This window comes from Sprattus sprattus (genome assembly GCF_963457725.1).
Source record: "Sprattus sprattus genome assembly, chromosome: 19".
NCBI lineage: Eukaryota > Metazoa > Chordata > Actinopteri > Clupeiformes > Clupeidae > Sprattus > Sprattus sprattus.
The window spans coordinates 16,036,553-16,064,477 of NC_137917.1; the positions used below are offsets into that span (position 1 = coordinate 16,036,553).

At 45.0% G+C, this 27,925-nt stretch overlaps 1 protein-coding gene across 1 annotated transcript in view; it reads right to left on the reverse strand.

The window, feature by feature from the left end:
- Positions 1 to 11,299: 11,299 nt before the first annotated feature.
- Positions 11,300 to 27,925, reverse strand: part of fhl3a (four and a half LIM domains 3a) — a gene marked incomplete at its 3' end in the record, with an annotated part of 37,635 nt that continues 21,009 nt past the window's right edge. Inside the window, exons 2-6 of the mRNA XM_080858537.1 lie at positions 17,930 to 18,109; positions 16,064 to 16,238; positions 13,759 to 13,928; positions 11,972 to 12,158; positions 11,300 to 11,451 (exon numbers count right to left, since the gene is read on the reverse strand). Coding sequence (XP_080714663.1) covers positions 11,300 to 11,451; positions 11,972 to 12,158; positions 13,759 to 13,928; positions 16,064 to 16,238; positions 17,930 to 18,085 — 840 coding nt within the window. The 5' untranslated portion in view covers positions 18,086 to 18,109. The remainder of the gene's footprint in view (positions 11,452 to 11,971; positions 12,159 to 13,758; positions 13,929 to 16,063; positions 16,239 to 17,929; positions 18,110 to 27,925) is intronic.

The following is a 27,925-nucleotide window of genomic DNA, read 5'->3' on the forward strand; positions in this document are numbered from 1 at the left end:
TGTGAATTAAAAAAAAAAAGTTTACAGTTCATGTGAGAATAATAAAGGTTTTTATACATCTGTAGAATGTTTGTCTTTAGTGTTTGTTTCCTCGAACTTGAGTTTCTGATTACAAACTCTAAATGTTTAGTCTCATGCAGTTGCTGTATTAATGGCAAGTCCACCCTCATCACTGTCTGTCTGTTTGTTTGTTTGTTTGTTATGTTTGTAATCAACTGAAATGGACGGTCTACTCAGGGAATTGTGTATGTGGCTGCTAATGACCAAAGAACACCTGGCCAAATACTGCGTTCTCTTAATGTGGTCCAACATGATTCAGAAAGAGCACTTGTGAAAGTCAGAACTATCCACTTGAGGGCGCTACATGCCATCATATTATTACATTGCCACCGTGACAGGATATTGAACCATGGTACTTTCACAGTGTGTATTTCAATCGCTGATCTCTCTTTTTCAGAATCAGCATTGTGTTCCCTTTTTCCTCTCTTTTCAGTGCACACCTCATATAGTCTCTGCTCATCTATCCCCTGGGTTACATGAATAGCTCACCCTAAACCTTATTGGAGGGCTTATGGGATTCCCTTCGGAGTCCTTTATTTAAACAGCAGATTGGCTTGTAACATAGTGTCTTAGTCTCCATGATGGTTATGCTTCCATCAGTCATCCATCATAACCTATGACAAGTGCAATTTCAATTCATTTTTTTTAATTTAGTGCTGAATAAAAATGTCTTAAGGTGCTTTGCAGAGCGCAGGGCCTCAATGGTTGCATTTATTCTTATGACACTTTTATCTAATAGTAGTCTTATGCCACCTTACAGAACAGTATAGACTCACATTTTCATCAGTATTAATACTCCCTGGGTATCAACAATATTTACAATATGATTCTAATGTTGCTCGTAGAATATATATGTTTTGATTCAATCTACTATTAACCTCTCAGTTGCGCCTGGCCATGCCAATATGCCCAGTGTATATGTCGGGGCTTGTTGCTAGGATTCTGTGTGGTTTATGCTGCTCCTGATTAATGGGAACGGTTGAGGAGCAGCTGATAAATAATCAGCTCTGTGCGTCATATTCCTCTCCATGTGTGGAGCAGCCGTTCTGAGGCTCCATCCTATACACAGTGTGCGCTCTGGCAGGAGACCAGCAGTCTGAAGCTCGTTTCTGAGTTTGTGATGAGCTGTTTGTGTCCCGTCCGTATGTATTTACATGTTTTCAGAATTTGCGTAAGTGAGAGAGACAGACTGCTGATAAGAGGCTCCCATACACCATATTAAAACAAACAACATGTTGTGCCTTAGGATTGCTCCAGGAAGCATATTTGGAGGAAGCAAACAAATAGCTTGCTTTCCAGGGAATACATTTAGGTCAGTTTCTTGTTTTTGTGCCGTTTCACAATAGGACAAATGTTATGTGGACGATTAATGATTCTCAAAATATGCACATGTTGTGTGCATCTCACATGGAAGGGAGGTGTGTTATTTGACAACGTTTCGCGGAACCTAAACCGAATCAAAGAGTGCATCTTTAATTCGATTACAATGGAGCATGAACACAAAGCACTTGGCTCCCAAGCCTTCTTAATAAAGCCTGGCCACTAATTTAACCATGAAGCATCCTTCAATTGGGGAGGTGTGACCATGAATGCATGGCCTTGTTGATTGTGGTCCCTAAAAATGCCATTCCCATGACACAGCTGTGATGTACCTTAAAGGGGATGAGCTGCTTTGGACTTAAAGAATGTCTTGGATGTGGCTTCGCTGTGCACCACTTGAAACATTAAAAGTACTTTCAGGGCTAACTAAATAAATTGAAGTGAGTTTGATCTTAAGTCTCTCTGAACAAGTAACAGAGTGTGCGGTTCTGAGGAAAAACAGGTGTTTCGTAGAATCAAGATGTATTTAAATGTAACTCTATTGGATTTGTATGCGCACATTAGAGCACCTAGAGCAGACAGGAGCCTTGTACGCACTCACAGACATAACACAATTTGGGCACCAATTATGTCTTGTTATGTATGAGAGTTTTATAACAGGAGTTGTTTGTTTAGGTCATTTTTAAACATTCAATCCAACATCTCTCCCACAAAAGTTTGTTAGGCCTCTCACATTGGATTATGGGAAGATATTTCACATTATCCTCGGTTTGCTGTGATGGTAGAGACAGAGTACCAAAAGGATAACGTGGTACAAGAAATGAAGATCACCCCCTTCTAGAGAACTGGCTCCAACAGACCAAAAAGTAGTACTACTGAAATCAAATACTTACATACAGAATTCATGTTTTTGAACGCAATGGTCTTAGGACTTCAAGGGGAAGGTGTTGTTTTGCACTGGATTCATGTCGGGTTTAGTGCTTTGAGGGAAGTGTGGTGTTTTGCTTTGGGTACGTGTGCTTTCAGGGGGGAAGGTTGAGGCAGCAGAGAGTACGGAGCCAGAGGGCAGGCCGTGATGGATGGGGGGGAGGGGCGTTTCCTCCTCCAGCGGCAGCCCAGCTGTGTCACACAGGTGATGGCGCCCAAACGCACCTGGAGATCCCTGCTGTCTCACGACCCCTTCAATCAGGAACACAGCCAAAAATCCTCAACAAGGGATAGGCCACTGTTAAGCAAACAAGAAAAAAAAAAAAAAAGCTTATGCATGAATCATGCTCACTTGTTACTTAATGCTAGTGGAACAGCATTTGCCAGGCAGGGTTGGGTCTCGTGGTTGTGACACAAGGTGATTTATTGGTGCTTTCGTGGTTTCTGCTGCCCAGCCAACTTAAGAAAGCCGATCCCTAGCGTCTTATCCCCACAATATCAAGGCCCCATAAGGAGACCGAGAGGTTGCTTCTTGTTACAGCCCTCCGTGTCCACATAAAGTAAATCCTCCTGACCTCAGCACAGAGACAAGACAGAGAGTGGCGCGCGACGGGTTGCCAAACCACAAGCATCACCTCCAAATCTCCTCCATCAAACATCAGGGTTCCTGCGTGTCATTTTGGGTCTTAGCAAGAGTAAGTGGCGTGGAAAACTTTGCGCTGATCATACATGACTGTGTACAAGATGTTACAGACAAGATAGACGAGGGTTTGATGATCTGGTACAACCAGAGCGCTGGAGCGGTATCAGATCATTGACAAAAAAAACAGACATGTTTTCTTGAGTCTGGTCATGACAAACAGCTGCTCTCAACTAGTGTGGTGTGCTATTAGCCTTTATGCAGTGTTAAGTTATCTTTCAAGACTGGAAGCTTTAAAAATGCTTCAATAGATGTATGCTGTATAAGGCATTATATTAATAACCATTGTATTGCTATTCTAAAATGGTGACATATGCATTTATACCATCTTCATCTTCTATAAAGGAACTGTATGAGCATATTGCTATTTGTAATGGTAATTTCATGCTTTTACTAATTCACTCCAGAGAGGTGGGTTCTGGTAGCTGTAAAAGCGGAATTCTAGAATCATCTTGGGAAATCCTCTGACAGACACTTACAGTGCAGAAAACCGCACATCAAGGAAAAACTTAAGACTTCAGATTTGCTGTACTAGTTCCTCAGTGCGTTTGTGCTGAGTTAACCCCCAATGTCCCTGTTGTTTTGTACAATTAGATGCACAGCTCTCTCCACATCGTGTGGACATCTAAAGTAAACTAGATGCTACCAGAAGACCAAACCGAGACCCAGTGAAATTAGGAGTGAACCCTAGGAATGTTCCATCCCTCTCCGTTCCTCCCCACGGTACCCGCCAGTCTCCTGCCACGTTTCACTCCAGGCTTCACACAGCATTCAACATAGTCTGTTTTCGTTTTATGTTTTTTCCTCTTCCCCCATCACTCACTGGTGATTTCAGTGTACTGTTCTCTTGTGTTTTTGATTCGCTTTGAAACGTGTAATTATGTCTGAGATGTTCTCTATAGTAGCGGACCAGCACACACTCCGTCCACTGCTCTCCCTGTGACTAGATGGGGCCATTCTGAAATACTTGAAACAGTGGCTGTTTTTTTTTAATGCAAAATTGGACCATTCAAATAGGAAATCTGAGTGCAAATGCACAAATCATTCGCCTTGAATCATATTTATGGCAATTTTATCATGCGTTTCTGTAAAATTTTCCCTGGCCCCAAGTTTTGAACCCACAGCTGTTCACAACTCCTCCCTTAATTAGGAGTCTCCATGTTTAATCTGCATAATACGCCAAGACTCGCGTTTCATTTAGCCGAAATTTCATGAATGCCCCTTCAAATATGCGAATGAGTTGGGTGGAATCCCAGCTAGTCGCTGAAATTGAGAATTAGTGTGAATGACTGAAAGCGTGTTAGTGAGTCTGGTCCTTAATCCCCTAATGCTGATCTCCCTTTATCTAATAGTTCGGGTATGTGCCTATGTCTGCATTAAAAAACAGCGTGACCTCATCTCTCTTCATTGCAGTACAGTAGCAGTGGTTCTTGGCTGCTCTCCGCGGCTGTGTGTCTGACTGCTCTCCGTGTCTGTGTGTCTGACTGCCTCCTCACTTCTACCTCTGCCTTCAGTGCTGATTGAACGGTCTGGAGGAAGCAGATCCTGCCAGGTGACTCACCTGAGAGAGGTTTGGGTCATGAGTCATTTAAACACACACACAGATATGTATGCATACACACACACGCACACACGCACACAAACACACTTCCTGTAGCACTGTTCAGAAATGAGTCCTGGCTGGGAAGCGGTGCCAGGCTAGCGGCAGAGTGAGTGGTTTTTGCTCCAGCACTAACTCTTACGTACTTCCCCCTGTTGAGGCAATATGAGAGGCCTCATCATCCATCCTAATGGACACAAGCCTCCGACACAAAGGGGGCGAGCCGACAGAATTCCAGAAACCCAGTGTAATGGCAAGAGAGTGTTTACTTCCTGCGAGAAAATCGGAAAAAAGTCTGTGAAAATGCACCAACTTGTGCTGAAATCTCACATCTCAAGACCAAACCTCTTACGGAGTCACCACGACTAAACCTCCTGACTTACTCCTCTGAAGACCTGAAAAGACATTTACAGCTCAGGGCAGGGATGGTTACCTACAGAGAGCAGCTGGTGAGGCAGCAGCAACACACTTTACAGCCAAGCTGGGCAGCTGGGGGACACAGGGGGTGACAGGTGACCCGGGTCAAGTGGCATGTGGGGGTGGGGTCAGACTGCTGTTGAATGCCACACTCCAACCGCACCCAACCCTTCACCATACCACCTCCCTGGCCCCACGCACCGTGCGGTGCTGAGGCAGACTCCACGGCTTGACGTTTCATGGTTGGTTTAATGGAAGTGACACAATGTAACCGGCGCTGACTAATCTCCCCTCCTGTCTCGCCGTTCTTGTCTAGACTTCTTCCCGGGGACTGTGCTGCCACATCGTAAAAAACACCAGCTGCCAGTGAAGTGATAAGATTTCCCTCTCCGTGTCATCTGTTATTGGATATTAGACAGTGATGGTGTGGGTAACAACTCAAAATGGAAGGCTACGGTTGAACACGGTTCTTTAAGGGTCTAAAGGTTCGTCTGAAGGTCATGATGCAGTAAAAGCTTGTGACTTTACATTCAGGGTTAAACTGGGGCCTTACTGTCCAGGCGGACTGTAGGATGATGACAGATATTTTTAGGTACACTCACTGCATTATACACCTTTAACCAGGTTTGAAGGCCCACCTAATATGTTGAGGAAAAAAGGCTTCCATACATTCTAAATGGCAACGTGATCACTCTCATTTGAAGATTAGCAAACCCTGACCGACAGTCTCGCTGTCCACTGCAATCTGACAAAGACCTCCTTCTCCATGTCACCAAACAAGATTATCCACTCCAAGTGTGAAATGAAGCCTGAATCGCACCCATTATGCAAAAGCATTGAAACCAAAACATGAGGCCACATCTATTGGAGAATGCACCGAGCCTCTCTTAAGTTGATTTGATTTTCTTGTTTACTGACACGGCCTCTCTGGGCTATGCTGAGTATTTAGCACAGGGGACCTCAGGACAGTCCACTCGCACCGCCCAATTGTACAGTTCCATGGAGCTGCATTAGGCATTTGTCTTTGCACAGTCTCATTTTTACGTGTGCATTAGCACGTCTGTATATTTCGAGTTTCAAACATTATTTTGTATGCACTATGTACTGTCTGTTGTTGATTGAGAAGTAAAAAAAAGGATTCATGCATTCTACATTTACAATTAGACATTTAGCAGATACTTTTATCTAAAGTGACGTACAGAGGAGAAAACAATCAAGCTACGAGCAATAGAGACTTTGCTTTTCAGTATTGTTTTAAATGTGTCTAAAACATTTGTACAGTACTGCATATCAGAGCAGGAGATTTGAAGTTGGGGGGAAGTATCTCTCTATCTAGAGGGAATCTGTACAGTTCTCTTGTTTAGTCTCATGTGGCAGAGTGGGGGACAGGGTTGAGCTCGAGCTCCATGCTGTTCTGATGATGCGCACATCTGCTGGGACTGGGGGTGACGGGGTGGCGGAAATAATGACGGGCCTGTGATTGGCGTCCCGCATGGGAGCAGTATGGGACCAGCTTCCTGTGGACCCCGCCTGACGATCACAGCATTAACCAGCCCTGATCTGGATGCGTCCCAAGTCTCCCTCCATGTTTTATTGACTGATTCAGCTACAGGTCTTTACTGCACGAAAAATGACTTTAATGACATAGACTGAAGGAAGGGAGTGTAATTTCAGAATGTGCTGGAATATGGATTATATTTTGTACATGTGTCTTTCTTTCTCATTGATGAATGCTTTTGTCATTCTTACTCACCTGTAAATGATTGAGATTCATACAATACTGTTGACATGATGTGATGAGGGGAATATTTGCATACATTTATTGCAGATATCTGTTATTAAGCTTAAACAGTCTTGACACATCCAGTGGTGGTTCTGTAAGAGACACACTGGCAAAGCGGTTGGAGTGTGGCGTTCTGTAAGAGACACACTGGCAAAAAGACTCCGCGATTACAACCATAATCTGACAAAACAACAACCTTTGTGCCCATGACTTTCCAGGATATAGTTTGCCAAGCACTTCACAACAAGGCAGCCATGAAGAAAAAACTCAGCAAGGCAGCATCACATTTTTGCATTTTTCTTAACCCCAAATATCTTTGCTGAGGCCCTGAGCCTGGAGTGTGTGTGTGTGTGTGTGTGTGTGTGTGTGTGTGTGTGTGTGTGTGTGTGTGTGTGTGTGTGTGTGTGTGTGTGTGTGTGTGTGTGTGTGTGTGTGTGTGTGTGTGTGTGTGTGTGTGTGTGTGTGTGTGTGTGTGTGTGTGAAGTTTCCTTGTTTTCCTCAGTCTGAAGCAGGGCTCTGGCCACACTCATGTGCCATGAGGAGATGCATCTGGGTAACGTCTGCAAGTGTTTTGACTAGAGACATCTTCTCCGAGGACAATGTAACCTAGTCAGGCATTGCGTTCTGACCACATCAGCACAGTTTACATTGCAGCCTGAGACACAGGGAGAGGGTTCTGGAGTGCAGCGCCTCGCAAGAGCGAACTCAACACTATAGATCAGCCTCTTTGGCAACACGCTAGGAAAACACATCCATACATCACAGCTCAGTATCCACAGTGCATTCAGACAGTATTTCTTCAATGTCTAAGGCAATCCCAAGGGCTATGTTTTGGAGAGTGTTCAGTTTATACAGTTTGCAGTTAGCAGATATAGATCAGAAGTCGACCTTCACGGGATATGGAACAAATATGGTTGTGCATGTCATGCTAGTAGCGAGGGGGAATTTATCTGCGACCGGTTCAGTCCAATGCTGTGACACTGGAGGTTTTGTGTTACCTTCAGTGGGCTTTCAGGCTTTCATTTACTTATATTGTTCTCGCCACAAAGAGGCAATAAAGACGAATCATACCATTACGAGTAATTATAGTCCCCATCAAAACTTTTAAGGGATAAGTGGGTTGGCTGTTGTTGACAGTAGAGTATGCTCAATCAGCCTTTTCTCAAGGACCACTCAGGCTAAAGAAACAAAAAAGGCAAAAAAGTGTCACTGTGTAATGTGTTATTAATTGTCAAACTAATGTTATCACATCACACAGTGAGCACGCACAAGTGGCCAGTCCCACGTCACTGAATGGTTTTAGCGTATGGTGAAATCTGCACTGCATCTCCTTGCTTCTCTGAGGGTAGATCAGCTGGATGGTGTCAGCTCTTCCACTCCTCTGGCCCTCTGGGAACCACTGCAGAGCCACTTACACCAGGGGGTCCAACACAAAGACAGACTCTGGCTGTAGACACTCTGAATTAAGCATTCCTGGGTCCAAACAGAGTGGCCAATGGGATTTCAGCATGGCTATAGTACCCATATTTGATCAATTTGTGTTCATAAATGGCCTCCGTAAATATTGAGTTACAGTCACCTTTTTGAATAGTCCTCCATGGATAATGTTTTATGTGTTTTTTTTAAGAAGGCTGCTTCTCTGTGCAAAGATCCAAGTCCACATGCAGACACACACAGACACACACAAGCACGCACGCACACACACACACACATGTACAAATACCTCAGGTGAAACAGGATACCTCTGACAGTAATGTACTGCAGAATCAGTGGAGGTAAAGTTGAATCTGTGGGTTTGGTCTTTGTGAGCTGTTGTCAGTGCTGCACAGGAGCAGGTACATTTACCTCTGAGGTTTCAAACTACAGGCCCAGCCACGCCACTCTACTACAGATGGAGAGACAGAGGGAGGGAGAGGGAGAGGAAGGGAGGGAGAGCTCCCTCTCGCACTCACCCCTCACCAGAGGGCTGTGTGCGGAGTTGACCCCCAGCAAAAAGACTGCCTCCAGATGTTCACACACTCCTTTTCTCTCTCTCTCCCTCCCTTCCTCTTTCTGCAAATCTCTCCCACACTGTTACTATGCCTTCACTGGCTGCACCCCCACCCCCACCCCCTGAACTGCACGGAGGAGCGTTTCCATTTCCTTTTTTGGTGAAAACTCTGAAAGCGTAGACGAGGACGGGAGGAAGACCTTCACCGGCGCGGAGGGGGGAGTGGGCTTGTTAGGAGGCCCATACGCTTAGGCAGAGCAAGGAAACTGCACACTCAGCATGCCTTCTTGCACATGTACACACACACACACACACACACACACACACACACGTATCCACACACACGTATCCACTCACACACACATGCACACATACAGTACACACCCAAACACACACTAACATATTTACATGATTTCCTTCTGCCTTATTTGTTTTATATTACACACCAGCAGCCACCATGGATGCATTGGATGCATTAAAAATTAATAATTAGAGTAGAACTTGGAAGAAAAAAATAAAAAATAAATGAAAAAAGAACTATTGCAGCCAGCCCACATCAATTAGGAACTTAATATGCTCATACATTTTTTAATTAACAAATTACATCGATGACAGATAAGGTCAGGACAATCTCTCTCACCATTCTTTCGACAATTACATTATCTGTATCATTGGCATTAGCGTTAGCCCAGTCAAACCTGCCAGCATCAAGCATTAGCATCACAGCTCATTCTTTAAGTGACTTAAACTAAAATTATTTTCAGTAATGAAACATAATCATCCAGGAGAGCAACAAGAGAATTTAGAGCATGCACACCATCTTGTTGACACATTGCAGTAAACGTCACAAGGGACTAGCCCTTTTATTCAGAGCAACTGTGGCTCTCGTAGAAGTAGTAAATAAAGACAAAGAAGAAATAAACAAACACATACAAATTAACAAACAAACAAAACAGCTGATGATTCATTATGAATTTAGTATTGGAAAGTATTGAAACAAGACAAAGGGAAATACACTGTAGTTCTTAGAAGATATGAAGTGGTCTGTGTGATGCATCTATACATACAATAAAGTATACATGATTCTGTGGATTTTTTTACGTGGATATTAACCCTGGTTATGTGTGATTATTCCATCCATAGTGCAAATACATGGATGTCTGTGCCATGGATACATGTGTCAAAGACTCTTTCTGTCACAGAACATGCTTGGCAACGTAGAACATGGTTCCTTTTTGGCATGAGCGTGTGTTTTATACTAAGGCTTGTGATTTTGCTGCCAAACTATTTTATCTCATGGAGTCTTAAGTCTTAATCCCCCCCCCCCCCCCCCCCCCCCCCCATTTCAAACAATACTATAGTGATGACAGGATTTAAATAAAATACAAAATATATACAAAGAGTGTAACATGGAAATGAATGGATGTTAATACAGAACAAATGGAAAAAAACAGTATTCATTAATGTAGCTCAAAACAAACCGAAAAAAGTGCTCTGACCTTACAGCTTTTAAAGGATCTCTCACACAAACATTTCATATTTCAAACATCCTGTTCACCAAACTCTCAATTACATGACACACACTCCTAAATTCAGGCCAATGATATTTATGCATAGCTGGCATACCATTCTATGGTTTGTTGTAACAGAATATGTGCACATTGTATTCATCATAGGACCTGCATTTGAAAGAGCCCTCTTTTCACTGTTTCATACATATTTCCACTCTGGCGTGTTGTTTTTCCTGGTCTGAAGGGGAGGATGTCAGTATGTGGTGGTTATCCATTAAAGATGGAGTTTCAAAGCACACATGAAAGATCTCGCTAAGTGACAAACATAGTGAACAGGATAGCAGAGGAATACACATAACTCGTAGAGCTAACATGCTCCCACTAAATGAACAACAAGAAAATTGATTTTTTTGTTTGTAAAAATATTAAGGCCATTGTTTCCCAAATAGTCTGTCTTTGTTGTTATTACTGTTGGTGTGGAATGTTTGAAAGAGACTGCATCTGTGATTTATCAGCCAAAGAACACAGACGGCTCCTTTGTTTGGAGGGGTTGATGAGGCACCTGGGTGAGAGTTCAGGGTTTGGATAAACGTGACCTGAGGCAGGGGGGAGATGTCGTGTGTGTGCACGTGTGTGTGTGTGTGTGTGTGTGTGTGTGTGTGTGTGTGTGTGTGTGTGTGTGTGTGTGTTTGTGAGCCTGAGCGTGTGTGTATGTGAATGTGTGTGTGTGTGTGTAGGGATGTTAGCAGTGCTAAGTGGGCATAAGGCATTGAGTTTAACAGGGCTGAGAGGAGAGGAAAGGAGAGGAGGGGGGGAGGAGAGGAGGGGAGGGGAGGAGAGGGGAGGAAGGCAGAGGGGAGGAGAGAAGAGGAGAAGAGGGAAGAGAAGAAGAGAGGAGAGGAGAGGGTAGGACTGGGGGCAGGCGGTGGTATTGCAGCAGTTGCATGCAGTGGTGATGGGGGCTAATGTTTGTCTAATGTGGGCTTTGGCTCTATAGTTTGGTGTTGCAGTCACGGCAGAGGATCTCTTCTCCATCAGGGAAGAAGCCAGCTCCCACCAGCGACACGGAGCAGCGCGAGCAGGTGAAGCAGGGCTGGTGCCACTGACGCTCCTCAAAAGAGATGTACTTCCCTCCTCCAAAACCTGCATGTACACACACATACACACACACACACACACACACACACACACCACACACACACACACACACACACACACACACACACACACACACACACACACACACACACACACACACACACACACACACGCATGCATGTACACATGCACACATGCACACAGGAACAACAGCTGTTAGGGTGGCACCCTCAGAGGTGTTATTTCTGGAACGTGCTGAGATACCAACTCTGGTGTTTCGATTTTTACAGTTATGGGTGGACACTTCTTTTCAGATATTTGATCTGAGACGTTACACAACTGAAATGTTTTTCATGGAATATGTATGTGTAGTATAGTTCATATGAAACAAATGGTCAGACTCCTTAAATGTGTATGAAATGCTCATAAAATGTTAAGTAATGTTTTTGAAATATTAATCTCCGCTTTGTAACAGCATTTCTAATCACCAGTGATGAGAGACACAAAGAGTACACTATTCGACCAATAGATTCTTTGATTCTATTTTGGAACAAAGGCAGGTTACCTGTGATTGGTTTTTCACAGGCCTCACACTTCTTGGCATACAAGTTGCCGAAGCACTTCAGACAGTAGGGACTCTCGTCACGAGAGGTGAAGTGCTGACCGGCTAACTGGATCTTGCAGCCCGTGCACACGAAACACTCCTTGTGCCACGGCTCCTCTCGGTAGGTCACACCACCTTTGGACAACACCTGAAAGTAGAGTAGGCATTGATGAACAGTGGTATTATCACTGTCATTCCCATGTTAACTCAAGTGGAGTTACTGTAAGATCCCCTCTTCAAAACACATTTCACACAGGACGTATTATTTCTGTTGCTATAGCATATACAATAACATAGTTGTTCAATAATAAACAGATGCTTTTATCCAAAACGACTTTCAATATAGGGATGCATTTAATATAAATGTGTTCCCCAAGGGAATTAAATCCATGATCTCAGTGTTGTTGGCACATTGATCCCCCAGTCCAGCGACAGGAACTATGGTCCCATTGTTTCACAACACAGACATCTGTCCTCTATCATTATCGCGTCTAACACTCTAGCAGTAACACTCATCATCCATGCGTCAGCTGTGACCAAATCTGTGTGTGTGTGTGTGACCAAATCCCCAGCTGTTACCTATATGAGCAAAGTGCTAACCACGGCATTTCCAAAGTGTGATTTAAATGGTTAATGTTTCACCAGAGCAAAAGGGTGGTGTAACACTCAGCAGTCCAGGAGAGAAGCTGTGATTCAAGGGTTCAGTGAGACTAATATGGACGTCAGTTAAGGCATGACTCAGCCCTGATAAAAACGTCGGCTTTTGTATCTCTTATCTCAAACCTAAATGGCCGAGCTATGGAAAATGCCTCCCCTTGCCAGCATCACACACAGGGTGTTTCCTGGGCATACCCACTTCTTAGTCACATGAGGTGGATCCGCAGCAGATGTGCTCGTAATGCGACTGTGTTTGACTCTTAATAGGCCTGTGCCAAAAGATACCTGCTGGTTTTGACACACCTAGGGTGGCTGGCAGTGCAAGTGTATCAGTGGCACACAAAAGGGGTGGCTTCTCGTCTCATGTGTGCTTATCTCTTCCTGTGCCTGACCACATGGTCAATGTGATTGATAGAGATGCCAGGTCTTTCCCCGCCATGGTGGTTATAGGAAGGCGTTGACGAAGCCAAAGCAGTGATGCAACAGGAACATGACGCACACATGCAGGGAACACAGAGATCCCGGGCCAGTCGTGTCTAGACTGGCATGGTTGATGCAACGCTAGCAAGTTTCGTTTAGAATAATGCAATACACAAGCCCAAGGCACATAAGGAAGGAAATAACAGAAACCCTCTGACTAACGTGACGCCCATCAACCAAATGCTTCATAAAAAGAGAGATAAATCTTATATCTGTTCTGCTCAGTAGAAACCACGAGATTCTAATTCCTTAAGGATATCTTTCTGGAATTCTTTTGAACTCGCCTCATGCTAAGTGACACGTTAAACTGTATCATCAACAATCGTAAGTATCTTTCGTGTCTTGTGATGACATCTTACCCAGGATGCATCAGTGTGTGTGCAAATGCAGTGGGAGGTCAATGTTTGCATTCTTTTGGGATGTAGCATCAGCATACAACCGTCTTCACAATCTCAGTATACAATAACAATAAATGTGTTGGTGTGTGGTATGTTGTATGACTTATTTAAACCAGACCTTACCCCAGTCCTTCATTTCAGTGTGTGTGAGTATGTGAGTACGTGAGTCTGTGTGTGTGTGTGTGTGGGGGGGGGGGGGTATTTTCCACTGACCTGCTTGCAGCGTGTGCAGCGTGGTGCAAACTTGTTCTCGTAGCAGGGCACACAGTAGTGCTCGTCCTTGTCCGGGATGAAGGACTTGGAGCCGATGGGCTGCTCACAGCTGTGGCAGATGAAGCAGCTCTCATGCCACGTGGATCCGCCGTACTCCAGCTTCCTCGTGCCTGTGAGAACACCGCGGCAAAAAAACATTAACACAGCTACTTATAACACAAAAACACATTAACACAGCCACTTATAACACAATAACAGGTTTACAACAGCCACCCATACCCTATACGTGCAATAACACAATAATACACAGCCACCTGTGCCTCACTGAACCCTTTCTGACATATCATATCATATCACATATCATGTTGGAGTACTTATATGTTTATATGTTATGTTATGTTATGTCTTGTTATGTTATGTTATGGTAGTGTGGTACGTTGTCCTGTCCTAAGAATTTCAGGGCCCAGTCCGACTCTGTTGTTCTGTGTATCTGACAATAAAAGACTTGACTTGACTTGACATTGAGTCATATACATCACATCTTCTACCATCCATATATCTATACTAAGGGAAGTAGTTAGTCATAGGGGAAGAAAAAAGGGTGTTTTTTGTGTGCACCGGGCCTTAAAATTCATACGATATACATGAAGAACTGTATATGTTAAATTCAAAGTCACTTTGATGCTACATTAAGACTTTAATGGAAAAGGGGTCAGTGAGGCGTTGGGAAGGGTCAGGCTGGACCAGTGACAGTAGGGGGGAGAGATGGCTGATGATGAGAGGGGCTGACGGATGACCTCTGTAATCCACAGCACTTCACTACTTTCCACAGATCAAAAGGCTCACGCAGCGCTACACAAAGGGAGCCTATTAGCAGGATAAGTGTAGATTTACACTGAGAATGAGAAATAGGCCACGTAATCCCGCTTGTAATTGAACGACTTACTTGAAGGACAGTCCACTAAAAATTAAGGGGAATAGGTAGAAAAAAAAAAGACAGAGTGAGAGAACAAAAACAAATACATGCAGAGAGACCAAAAAGGCTCAGATACAAAAATGGTTTAAGTGGTTTCAATGTTCAAAGGCATCCATCTGATTGAACAAGAACGAATAACAATGGAAGCGATAAGCCATTGTCTTTTCCTGTGCGACTGCACTTTGTAAAATACTGAAGAGTTCTAAGAAACGTTATCCTCTAAACCCACAGGGATAATAAAACTGAGATGCTGTTGAACTTCGGATACAAGCACTTGAGATCAACCCGCGGACTGGGATGTAATATTAGAACATAGAGGGACTGACCCTTGCAAAATGCTAAAGCTTTTGCAAGGACACCAGTGAAAATAAAGACATTCACGGCTATTCTAAGCTGGTAAGACTCAATATATAAAAGTCAAATTGATGTTTTTAAAGTAATATTGAAACCCTTTTTATCAATGAGACAGGCAATTATGCTTTTTAACACCTCATCCTCTTGAATACAGGCCAACCTACAACAAGCTTACTGTGATCTGAAGCCAAAGGCCCTTCCCTATGTCGGTCTGGCGAAAGAGTTTGCACTCTGCAGGATTACTGACACGCCACAGTAACTGACGCTGTCGTCTTCTTCTTTTTTAACAGAAAAAAAGAGAAATAGCTCTACCATGAAAGAGCGAGAGACGAAAAGCACACACACTAGTAATTTTTTCCAGGAATCATTTGCTATTTTACGACTGCATTGGCTGCTACAGTCCCGCTAAACTACTTCACGGGCTAATCTCTTGTTATCATCGGAGCCATGGCAGCCATCCAGGCACAGGGATTTGGATGAGAGACAGCATGTCAGGCAAACTGGCAATTACTCAGTCACTTCCAGCCTTGACACTAACTGCTCAACACTAGGCCATCTCTCTGTTCTCTCGGTCACTCCCATTATGGCTCGGTCCTTACTCTGTCTCTCTCTCTCTCTCTCTTATCTCATCGCATCTCACATTCGCTATTTCTTTTTTCCGTTCTTTTCCCCTTTCCCTCTATTCATTCATTCATTCTCTCAGCTTAGTCATGCTACTTGCACCCCTCTTCACTGCCAGCCTGCTCCCTCCTGCTCCTCCTCGCTTCCTCCACAGCTTTAATGCTCTTCATCTTATGTTACACGCGTACCTGCGGCTTAGGGTTCATTTAGTGGCCTGTAAACCTGCGTCAGCCTCAGCATCACATCACCGGGGGTGAAAAGTGTATGTGCCATTCAAGAGCGCCAGGGGGAACGAGTGACGACGAGGGCGAGGAAGCGTGAGAGAAAGCAAAGTGTTCTTGCGGTCAGACCCACCTGGCATGACGGTCTTGTCGCAGGCCACACACTTGGAGGAGAACTCGTTGCAGTAGCAGTCGTTGCACAGCAGTGAGTCATCCTGGCTGGTGAACGGCTCGTCGGCTAGCGAGCGGTCGCAGCGAAAACAGCGGAAGCAGTGCTCGTGGTAGTGCCGCTCCTCGTAGAACAGCTCCTAGCGTAGCACAGGGGGGGCAGAGACGGGGAGAACGTTACACACTGCATCAGAGGAGATGGTGAGCTCATACCTGGTGCTTTTGCCAGATTAGTTTGCTGTTCATGTTATCATCTGATCTCTGGAATTTGTACAATCTCTACCGCTGCTGGTGGTCTGCTTTGCACAACCTGTACCTGTACCTGTGGCTGTACCTGTGGCTGTACCTGTACCTGTACCTGTACCTGTACCTGTACCTGTGGCTGTACCTCTACCTGTACCTGTACCTGTACCTGTACCTGTACCTGTACCTGTCACAGACCTCATGTCCCATACTGTCTTTACATAGCTGACTATAACATTACCATGCCAAACGTAGCATGGAGTCACACAGTATGTACACACAGCTTGGAAGCACAGTTAACACATTGCAAAGTTGAAACACAATAAACACATGATACTTTAGACTTTAAACTAGCAAGACAAATAAATGTTATGTGGAGCTTAAAACAGAAATGAAAGCCAAACCAAATGTTGACTATAAATGCAGCATGAAAGCATGTTTGACGCCCAGACATAGCTTGGATGGCTAGTTTCTGACCGAAACTCCTTACTGCTGCTTTAAAGCCCAATAAATGTCTGACCAGGGTCTCATCTCGCAGTGGATTTGTTAAATAAGCAAACCCATGATGGCAATTCACTCCCAGCATGTCAGGAAGTGAGCCAGAGTTAGAAGTGGGTCAGCTCGTCATGTAAAATATGCAAACAGATCATTACAGTGAGAAGAGGAGAGGGGGAAGCGGCCATGTTGGGACACAAACGCTGACTTTATTGTGTGCCGGAGAAATGGCCAAGACAAACACCAGAGTTCATTTACTGTTGGCTGTCTGGGCTCTGTTGTTTGTGAACACTGGTGTGGTGGCTTGAACTGGGCCAGCCCTGGAAACTGTCCCTGAATATGTACTGACAGCAGAGAAGGAGGCAGCTCCCACTCTCTCTTGTTTGTGCTTGACATTAACAACGGATTAGTGCTTCTCTCCTTTTTGGATCGCAGAAGCATTTAACCTACGGTTTCACACATGGTTGCTTAAACTGAATAGGACGGAATAGGGGCTTTATAAGTGGAGCTAACTGGCCCTATCCAGTAGTAAATTGCATCATTAAAAAGCTGACTTACGTTTCTCAACAGGCCTCCCAAACAGACACATTAAACCCAGAAGCAGAACAGTTAAGAGTTTGGTGACAGACAGTCCAATACTGTATCCCACAGCTGCAGCCATAATAGCTTCCCAGCCACATCATTATATGGTGCATGCATGTCTCTCTGCATGTCTCGTTGTCTTATTTGAGATACTCTGTAAATTCTAACATACTCCCAAAACCACATAAAGTACTATTGACTCACTTTGCTAATCATGATTTTACAGAACACAAACAAGTAAGTTCATATTCCCTGTAAAGTTAACTTAGTAGTTTCAAACATAACTGCATTTCATTGGCTTTTACCCCACTTCACATTGACACTACACTTGAATCTAATACGGTAGAATTAGCATTTTGAGATCATCATAGAGCACAGATAATCAACAGGTCAACAAGAGGATATCTCTTGGCGTGTTAGCACACATGCTAACTCTAGTCATCCTGAGAGACAGCTGGAGAGTGTGTGTGTGGTGTCGTGACACATTCAGATTCCCTGACGTCTCTCTTACCCTGGCGTCGTGGCCGATGAGCTCCTTGCACTCATCGCAGGTGTTGGCGAACAGGCTGTCGTAGCAGGGAATGCAGTAGGGGTTGTCCTCCGACTGGATGTACTTCCGTCCATACAGGGACTCCTTGCAGTGGTCACAGTCGAACTTCTCACTCATGGTCACCTCACTAGGATTTTGCTCCTGCAATGAGAGAAAACAATGTGAGTGAAAAATCCCGTCTTCATGTGAGCAAGAAAAAGAGTTGGAGAGGGTGAAAGAGACAGGGAGAGAGAGCTAGAGAGAGATGGAGAAGACAAAAAAGAGAGAGAGAGAGAGAGAGAGAGAGAGAGAGAGAGATGTCTCTACTGAGGCATAGAGAAAACAAAACAGCTATATAATTTGATGACTGTGATGACGGGGGAAACAAAGGGACAGGCTGTGCATATTTCTCTGTCTACTCCGCCAAACTGCCATGTCATCAATCCCTCTTGTGCGTCTGAAACTTCATGATTAAAGGATCGGAAAATAGCTTGGCCCAGAGTCCCTTCAGATCACCCAATGGAGAAAACTATCATTGCTTTGCTTTGGGGCACATATACATTAGCACCTGTAAATATTTATGAGGGAATATTTAAACGGTGAATCTGGAGACCACCTATGGAGATTAGGACAGCCCGAGAGAAGGATAGCACAATATATACACAAACTTTACTCTCTCTCTCCTGCCCCACACACACAGGACAACAATTACATTGCAGATGAACTTGCACAAACATAGAAGCATATACACACACACACACACACACACACACACACACACACACACACACACACACACACACACACACACAAACACACAAATCTCCCTCATTGAGTCTTAACACAGAGGTGTATGCTATGGTTCCAGCCACCATCACAATTTCAAACAATCACACAAAGTCAATTCAAAGTTGACATAGGCCTATACAATTATGTTGGTGTTCACGACTCATAATAACATTGTACCAGCACTGCAGCAACGCTATCTGGTTGCCGAAACATTTGATGAGAAAAGGAGGGAAGTCTTTGTAATACATGATACTGTACAGAACTCTGGCAGCATAAACATGGAGTATCTGTTTCAACCACTGGGTAGACTTGCATGTCTCTCCTCCACTGACCCCCCCCATCAACTCCTCCCCCCCCCAAAAAAAAACATACCCCCCTTCTATGGTGTAGACGCTTAATCACTGGCGTGAACGAAGGATGAGACAAAAGAAAGCAACCAACAAAAACATCCTCAGGTTACCTCATTTGTCATCCCCTGCAGTGAGACAAAGGCAACATGATTGAGGCCGAGCAATGGCTCAGATTAAAAGAGAGAAAAAAAAGAGAGAAAAAAAACTACAGACGGAGAAAAACCTTACACCCTGGCAGCTCCTGGCAATCATAAATATTCTGTCTGACATGCTCCGCTTAAGATGACACCACTTAGCGGCATGTAAGAGCCACTCAAGGCGCTGCTTTGAGGTGAAGGTGGAGATAAATTAGGGAACGCGAGAGTTAAAAGGCACTAGTAGCCCTCAGTCAGCCCTGGTTCCCGTCATTAGGGGCCCCGGTTCCCCTCCTAATGAGGCCATCTGATCTCCTCTCCTCCGGGGGCTGACGGGTCCCTTTACACCCAGCCAGTGTTCCTCTGGGCCATCGCAGTGAGTGTGTCTTATCACTGTAATGACTCCAAGCAGGTGCTGGATCCGGGCACTATCTCCTCTGCCCTACATTAAAAAATGACGCTGAATGTGTGGTGAACATAAATGCTGTTCTTGAAGCTGAGGAAGAAGAGAGAGGTGCTGTAAAGACTCGGGTAATGGATTTGACTCCCAGGGAGCACCCAAAATCAAAACAAAAAAACTAAAATATTATTTTACCTGTACTGTAACACCCCCTGAATAAGATTTTCAGGTAAGAGAGAAAAGGTGAATGTAAATAATCATTTATACTGAATGTAGCATTGAGTCATCAGGTGACCATGACCATACCATCTGTCTTTAGTCCAGAACACACTGAATCCTCATATCCTGAACAAGGAATAACCTTCCATTCACAACTAGACTCCAGCCCCAATTAAGTCCACAGTAAAGGTGTTCCAGTGACGTACTGTAGTACTGGTGGATATGATTTCAAATGTTTTCCACATGTGAACTTGAGTTGAATCACGTTTAACGCGCAGCAGAATCCCATCTTGGCTTCCGCTCCAAAGGCCAGCAACTCCCACTGGACTCACAGGGCCTCCACTTCCTGCCTGAGCTCCAAACCGAGCCAAACCCTGACTCATCCACACGCAGTGGGCCTTGGTCCACACATCACTGCGACGAGCTCCCAAAAATGACTGGGCTGAGAAGTTGACCTGAAGGGGTCTGGGAGGTTCATTTGTATCAATGAGTTTGTAAACTAACCGCATCGGGATGGAGGAGGTTCGCTTTGAGCTTTGATGGAGAGCGACGGGTTGCTGCGGCATGTACTCCTTAATTTGGCCTGGACGGGCTGAGTTGCACCTCATACGTTTCATCGCGGGACAAGCTGTTTATGGAGCCTGGAAAGAATCAACAGTGTTGTACAGGGAGATGCTTCCATCTACAAAGGCCAAGCTGGCGCTCAGTGCCTCTCAGTCCTCACTGCAAGTGTATCTATGGGCTCCAGAGACCCAAGGGCTTCAGTTAAAAAGACTAACCTGCTAGCCATGGCTAAATATTAGGCAGCATAGGTCTCTTCTCAGCAACGGATGGGTACATTATGCTTTCGAAGATTCCAGCCTCTGATACATAAATATACATGTTTTTTTTGCCAAGGGTGGAGGGTTTGTTTTGGCAAATCTGTGTATAGCATTTAAAACATCACATGAGCCCAGCTCAAGCAAAAAGCGGTGAGAAAAAGAAGAGAGTGAGAGAGAGAGAGCGAGCGAGAGGGATTGGACTGTTTAGACAGGCTAGGCTGACCTCAGGGCTAGTAGTCTGAGTGACCCTAGCTCTCACCACCCGGCATAATGACGTCATGCTCGACCTGAGGGCTTGAAGCACAGAAGTGATTGAACCCAGAAGCTGGGAAGAAAGACTTGTGCCAACAGTCCCTGTTTTTCCTGCACCAAAAGCCAGTGCCAGTGCCTGCTTACTTCAGAGAGAGAAGAAAACAGAGGAAAAGGAGAAGAGAGAAGAGAAGAGTAGGAGAAAAGAGCAGAGGAGAAGAAAAGAAAGAAGGGGAAGGCAAGGAAGGGAAGAGTTATGGAGCTGTGCTCGCGTCTTTCCTTGTTTTTCACAATGAACTCCACCAGTAAGGAATTCCACCTCTCAGAGCAGGGAGATTCTGTGACTAAGTGGAAAAGGTTTGTGGTAAAAAAAAAAACATGGGCAAATACCAGAAAGCTGACCGCGTCAATCTGTGTGGGGTAAGTGTGGGATACGCGCCACGGCAACACCAAGGGTTACAGGAAATCAGCCTAAGTTCTCTTCCTACCCTACGCAGGGGAACATGACCCAGAAACCAGCTCTGAGGCAATGTAATGTGTGTGTGTGTGTGTGTGTGTGTGTGTGTGTGTGTGTGTGTGTGTGTGTGTGTGTGTGTGTGTGCGTGCGCAATTTCACATAAATACCATGACTCAAATAAACCCCCCACCCTCCCACCCCAACAACGCTTCAGGTCCCAAATACGGCATTGAGGAGCATAGTTTAAGACATTCTGTCTGTCCACGTGCCAAACTCGTAAACATTTGCCTCCTCCTGTCTGTTATCTCCTCCGAGTCTTTCGCTGTCTGGAGGACATGTGCTTGGGTTGGGGAGATTCTTGGGGGGGAGTGACAGGACTGCAACGTGTGTTTTCTGGAGCACATGGGGGGGGGGGAGTAGTAACAGAGAGAGATGGTGGTGCTGGAGATAGCCAAGGAGTGATGGTGATAATATGTAATCCCCAGCTACAGCAGAAGGCGCTTTCCCCTACATTCCAAACAAGTCAACTAAACTGACAACCCCCCCCCCCCCCCCCACTTCCCACAACCTGACTATTCTGACTCCGACTCCTGGCAAGCTTACCTTCTGGTGGAGCCCAGCTGCTTTAGGCAGAGGATGGGAGCGTTAAATGGGTGTTAGAGGAACGTGAGGAACGCAAGCAATTTCAAAGTGGTCACTCGTTGAATGCTTAGAGAGAGAGAGAGCTCAAAATAGGCCCAGAGTTAAGTTAACCACCAAACGAATTCAATCCTCGAAAGAATTCAGTTCAAATAACATTTGGCCCAGTTACAATTGCATTACACTTTGTAATGAACTATCGCTGACTACGCTGAAGTACATTGACTGCTTTCACTTTCAGACAGAAAGACCAAATGAGGCGCATCAGATCAGATGTTATTGGTTGGGAGTTGTGTACTTCTGCAGGCGATAGAGCCACGACAGTCCAGAAGCTGCTTCTCTTCATCGTCACCAGAGCTTCACTTACGGGAAGCTCTTGATGCCGTTACTACAATGTGGCCTTCTGTGTGTAACACACACACACACACACACACACACACACACACACACACACACACACACACACACACACACACACAAATAACAAATACAAACATGCCTACACTGTTCCTCACACAGGAATACATGCATACACACATACACTGTTTACAGGATAACGCGATAAACCTGGAGGGACGACTCTTCAAAGGAGAAGGGCAATTGTAGCAAATCCACCCTGACAAAAGAGCCTGGTAGGAGTCTACCAGCAGAGACGAAACTATTATTTAATTTTAGTATTTGCCATAACAGTAAACACTGTTAAATGTCTTCCTTCTGATTAAAGTAAGCAGTATTGTTTCAAAATGGGGTTATGAACGTGGTCCCAGTACCACCAGTCTGTGCAACACATCAGCAAAGGAAACGTCTCAGCCTGCTACGGTCTCTCATTTGGCACCAGCTCAAACAGGATATACATCCATTGTGTCCATTTTTAGTCTTCAAAGGGGGGTTGTTCTTAACCAAAGACAGGTGTGCCTTTCTGTTTTGTCTGAGGGCTGCACTTGCCCTTTGTTTTATGTGTCTGGAGGTGTAAATATGGATATCAGTTCAATCAGGCCCACACGTGCACTTGTCTACTGTAACGCTTCTAGTCTCAGGCTTACCACCTCTGAGGTAGCACTCACTGATGTCTCTCTCTCTCCACACACACACTCAATCACACACACACACACGCACAGACACACACACAGACACACACACACACACACAGACACACACACACAAACAGACAAACACACAGACACACACACACACACACACACACACACACACACAGACACACACACACACACACACACACACACACACACACACACACACACAGTCACACAATCACACACACACACACACACACACACACACAGTCACACAAACTCAAAAATGTTTCAGCAACTAGATCAATCTTGTTCTAGCATCTAGCATTAGCAACTGCTGGGAATAGTTTTATTACAACATGTTTCTGTCAACACCTCCAAAATTACAATTACAAAGAATTACAAGGCAGTAGATACCTGACACCGCTGGCGTAATATCAAGGGGGCAATTTGTGTAACACTCCATATATATTACAAGCAGTCTCCGATAATGTGAAGACACTTGGACTAAGGCTCTTTGTATATCCTTTTTGTTATGTTGGTTCTTTAGCCAGGTGTAAAATAGCCTGGTGGTGATAAACTGTGTGCAGGGCACATCTCTGCCTCTTGGACTGGTGTTTCCAAAGCACAGTGGCACAGAGGATACAAATGTCTAAAAGGGAAATTATAAAGAGGCAGAGAAACAGAGGGAGAGAGATGTAAGCGAGGGAGAGACAAAAAGAGAGAGAGAGAGAAAGAAAGAGAGAGGAAGGACAGTTGGAGAAAGAGAGAGAGAGAGGGAGGACAGAGCGAGAACGAGAGAGAGAGAGGGAAAGAGAGAGAAATAGAAAGAGAGGACAGAGAGAGAGAAAACTAGAGGGAAAGTGACATATGGGAGAAGAGAATCTTGGCGCCTGATCTGAAACCTATGACATGTCCTAAATCAAAGCGCTTGGCCAGTGAGACACCAGCGCTTGGATAAACACACAACCACCACATCAGCATCCGTCAGCTTCCTGGAAGAAGGCCAGCCTGCATCAGGGCAGGGAAAATGCACGACTGTACTCTCCTGTGTATCATTTGAGGCCTCCACTGCCTGACCAGGCATTCTGAAGGCTAAGCCCAAATGTCAAAAGCGCGCTTGAAAAATGATAACTTGAAGTGAACTTTAAATGAAGATTTGACAGGAAGAATGAAAAGGAAATCCCTAAAGTGTGCACCCCTGCTACCATCACATGCAGGCCCAAGCTGGTGGTGCAAGTGGTGCAAACCTATTTGATTTAAGAATGTTGCTTCCAACATAAAAGCTCGTTTGTGGGTTTTTGGGGGAAAAATAAGCCTTGAATGGAGGGACAAACAGAGACAGACAAAACAAAACAGTCATCTGGACTGTATCTCGTTCAAAGGCCAGTTGGAGGGCGTGAAATGAGGTGTGAGTGTTCACATCCAGAAATGACAGATTCCAGGGACAGGACCAGGAAGCTATCTGGCTGAGAAGACACACAACTCTTGCAGGGAGGGAGGGAGGAAGAGAGAGAGAGAAAAAGGGAGGGAGAGAGAGTGAAATACCGAGATAGAGAGACACTTACCAATAGGGTAGAGAGAGAAAATGGCCCACAGGGGATCAGGGGAGAACCTAGGACCAGAATGATACCAAAGTAAAGAGGTGGGAAGAGGGGAGTGAGAGCAAGTGAGAGCAAGTGAGAGCGAGTGAGAGAGAGAGAGAGAGAGAGAGAGAGAGAGAGAGAGAGACTTAAGAAAAGATATGGTGGAGAGGAAACGGCACAGGGGACCAGGGGAGAACCCAAACCCGTCTGTGTGTCCTTTTGGCACTGCTGTGGGGTTTGGCTCTCGGGATCAGATAAGAGCCAACCAGCAGGAAAACGAGAGGAAGGCGAGCAAGAGAGAGCCTTATCGGAGGAAACGGAGGAGCTATTGCACATGAAGGCCAGATAAGAGATCCTTAATGCAAATGCACATACACACACACACTTGCACACAAACACACACACACACACACGCACACAAACACACACACACACACACACACACAAACACACACACACACTCATAACTAATTTTTCAAAACTTGTTAACCTTTTCAAAACTTCAAAACAAAATGTGTAAATGATGCAAACCATGCCAGTTCATCTCTATTTAATCCTGCACTTACGTTGTGACATTCACAATGTGCCTGCCCACAGACGGAGGACTGCTTATCGTGTAGGCCTGCGACCATGACTGTTTATTTCACGGTTGACGTGAAGCCTTGGATTGAGTGTGGCCAATAAACAAACACATTTTTTTTCACGCGAGATGACATATCCCAGAATTCCTCTTCCCAAAGGTGGGGAAGGGGGGCAGGGCTGGTGGAGGAGCCATTGCCTAAGGCCACCCGCACGTCCGCAAGCTCTCAGGAGGCCACAACTGACATGCCCTGTGAAGCCAACAGCCCTAACCAGAGGGGAGAGCGGAGCGCCGCAGGCCATAGTCAGCCTCGACCAAGGGCCAAAGGCAACAAGCAGACAACATGGATGATTCTGCTCTGGACATCCCCCTGAGCAGACGGGCACAAAGCCTGACATGAACCTTGCACATGAAAACTAACGCTAATCTCAAACGCTAGCCAACACATAATTGTAGTTGAAATGCTGACCCACACATAACGTTAGATGACACACTACCCACACAGAATAGTATTTTAAATGCTGACCCGCACACAATGTTTGATGAAATGCTAGCCTACAAAAAATGGTGTCCAATGTTGTACCCTAGAAATCAAGTGAAACACTGTGCCATGAAAAACATTTAAATGCTATAAAGGCCTATATGACATGCAGAAAAACTGTCATCAAGCACGAAGCTGTCATGTACAAAATACTGTTATAACTGAAAATGAGTGTGTGGCATCTGCCAAGACATGTTTACGTTAGTCTTACAACAGAGAGTTCAAATAGAATCTTCCAAAGAATCTTTATAGTCGGCTGTTTAAGAGGCTCAAACAGAAAAAGATACATTGTATCCAACAGGGTGGGATCACAAGGAATACTAAATACCACAGAGATCCACCAGTGTTGAACAGACACAAACACTAATGTTAAATGGTTACTTTTAGTATTACTTTTATTTAACATGCAGCAGATACGATTTGGCGACAGAATAATAGTCTACAGACTATACACTGGTTTCTAAGCACATGGAATCTGTTAAAATCCAAAACCACTTGTGACCAAAAAAAAATATCTACAAGGGAACCCTACAATAGCCTTCAAGAGTCTCACTAAACATGTCTTTAATGGAATGATCAGTCGAACTGCCAGACCTCATAACTGCTGGCCTTTTCCATTTAACTTTCCACTCCTGGCTGTCACACAAGAGATCAGCAGGTGCTGCTGCCAGGTCTGTCTCTTTGTTCCTCTGTCTGTCTGTCTGTCTGTCTGTCTGTCTGTCTGTCTCTCTGTCTGGCACTTGGGGTCTGAGTGCCTGTACAATTTCTGGCTTTGAGGGAGAAGAGAGGCACGACGGAGAAGCAGACTCTCAAGGCCTAACCTGTCATTCCTGGTGAGCCCATAACTACCGCCTGGAGGAGGGAACGGCGATAGAGGGAGCAGAGAGGGGAGAGAGAGAGAGGGAGAGGGAGAAAAAGAGGGAGTGGTAGTGGTAGTGGGGGTTGGCTCAGCTCAGCTCCTCCCAGCCCAGCCCAGCCCAGCCCAGCCCAGCAGACCTGCGTGAATGTGGAGCGTGTAAACATCAGGGACGCCAAATAAGTACCTGGCATCAGAGACCTGTGTAATCTGCACTCTTCTGGGCCTTTTAAAAGGGCACTGAGGTGTAAAAAAACTCCCCCTTTAATGCCACAGAAAGCGAGAGAGACTGAGGAAAAAGACAGAAAGAAAGAAAGAAAGAAAGAAAGAGAGAGAAAGAGAGAGTTAGAGCGCCACAAAATCCCCACCTACTCTCACCGCTGCTGCAGAAAACAGGTTGTTCTGTGAACCATTAAACAATGCCAAGGTCAACCCCATTCCTCTCTCTCTCTCTCTCTCTCTCTGTCTCTCTCTCTCTCTCTCTCTCTCTCTCTCTCGCTGTTTGATTCCTCTGCCAGCGCTCCCTCTAGATCGTCCTTCCCAGCTTTTCCAATTAAGCACAGGGGCCTCTCACCTCAGCACCGTAGTTCAGAGCATTGCTGCATGACCGAACCACAGGAGCAGGGCTAAGTGCTGGTCGTAACACCAGACTCACTCGCATGGGCCATTAGTGCTATGGGAGCTGTGTGTGCCGTGTGTGCTGGGGGAGAGGAACCAACAGGCCCTGAGGGGGAGGGGAGGCTGTGGAGCTTAACGTTTTACGGGGATTCTTGCTGTGATTTACTAGTTTTTCTAAACGAGGCAGCGCACAAAAGGAGAAGAAGAAGAAGAAGAAGATGGTGAGAGGGGGCTGCTCGTGCTTATGATTATAGCCCTGATTCTCTCCTCAAGGCGCTAATTCGTTGCAAATTAACTTAACTGCCGAATCTTTAAAGGTTTTAGATACTGGCTGAAGTTGTTTAATTTCGCCGACTGTTCTTACATCTTACAGATCTACGAGGCACAAAGGTATTGTGTGTATGAGTTAACCATAGAGTCCCACACATTTCTGAATCTCCATGATTTTGTCCAGTGATTCGACCAAAGTCAGTTGTGCTAGTGAAAATACAGGCTTTTACATCACAATGAATGGTCAGAGGAGAACTTGGCTGCATTCTTCTTTCTCCAAAAAAAGGGGAGCAAAAAAAAAAAAACTTCCATACATTACAATTTCACATCTGGTTTGCATTGAGGAAAGTATGCAGTCGAGTCCAGAGTGCCAGAGCTGGTTTTTGGAGAGTCACAGCCTGGAGAATGCAGGAAAGGACTGCCTGCTCTCCTCTC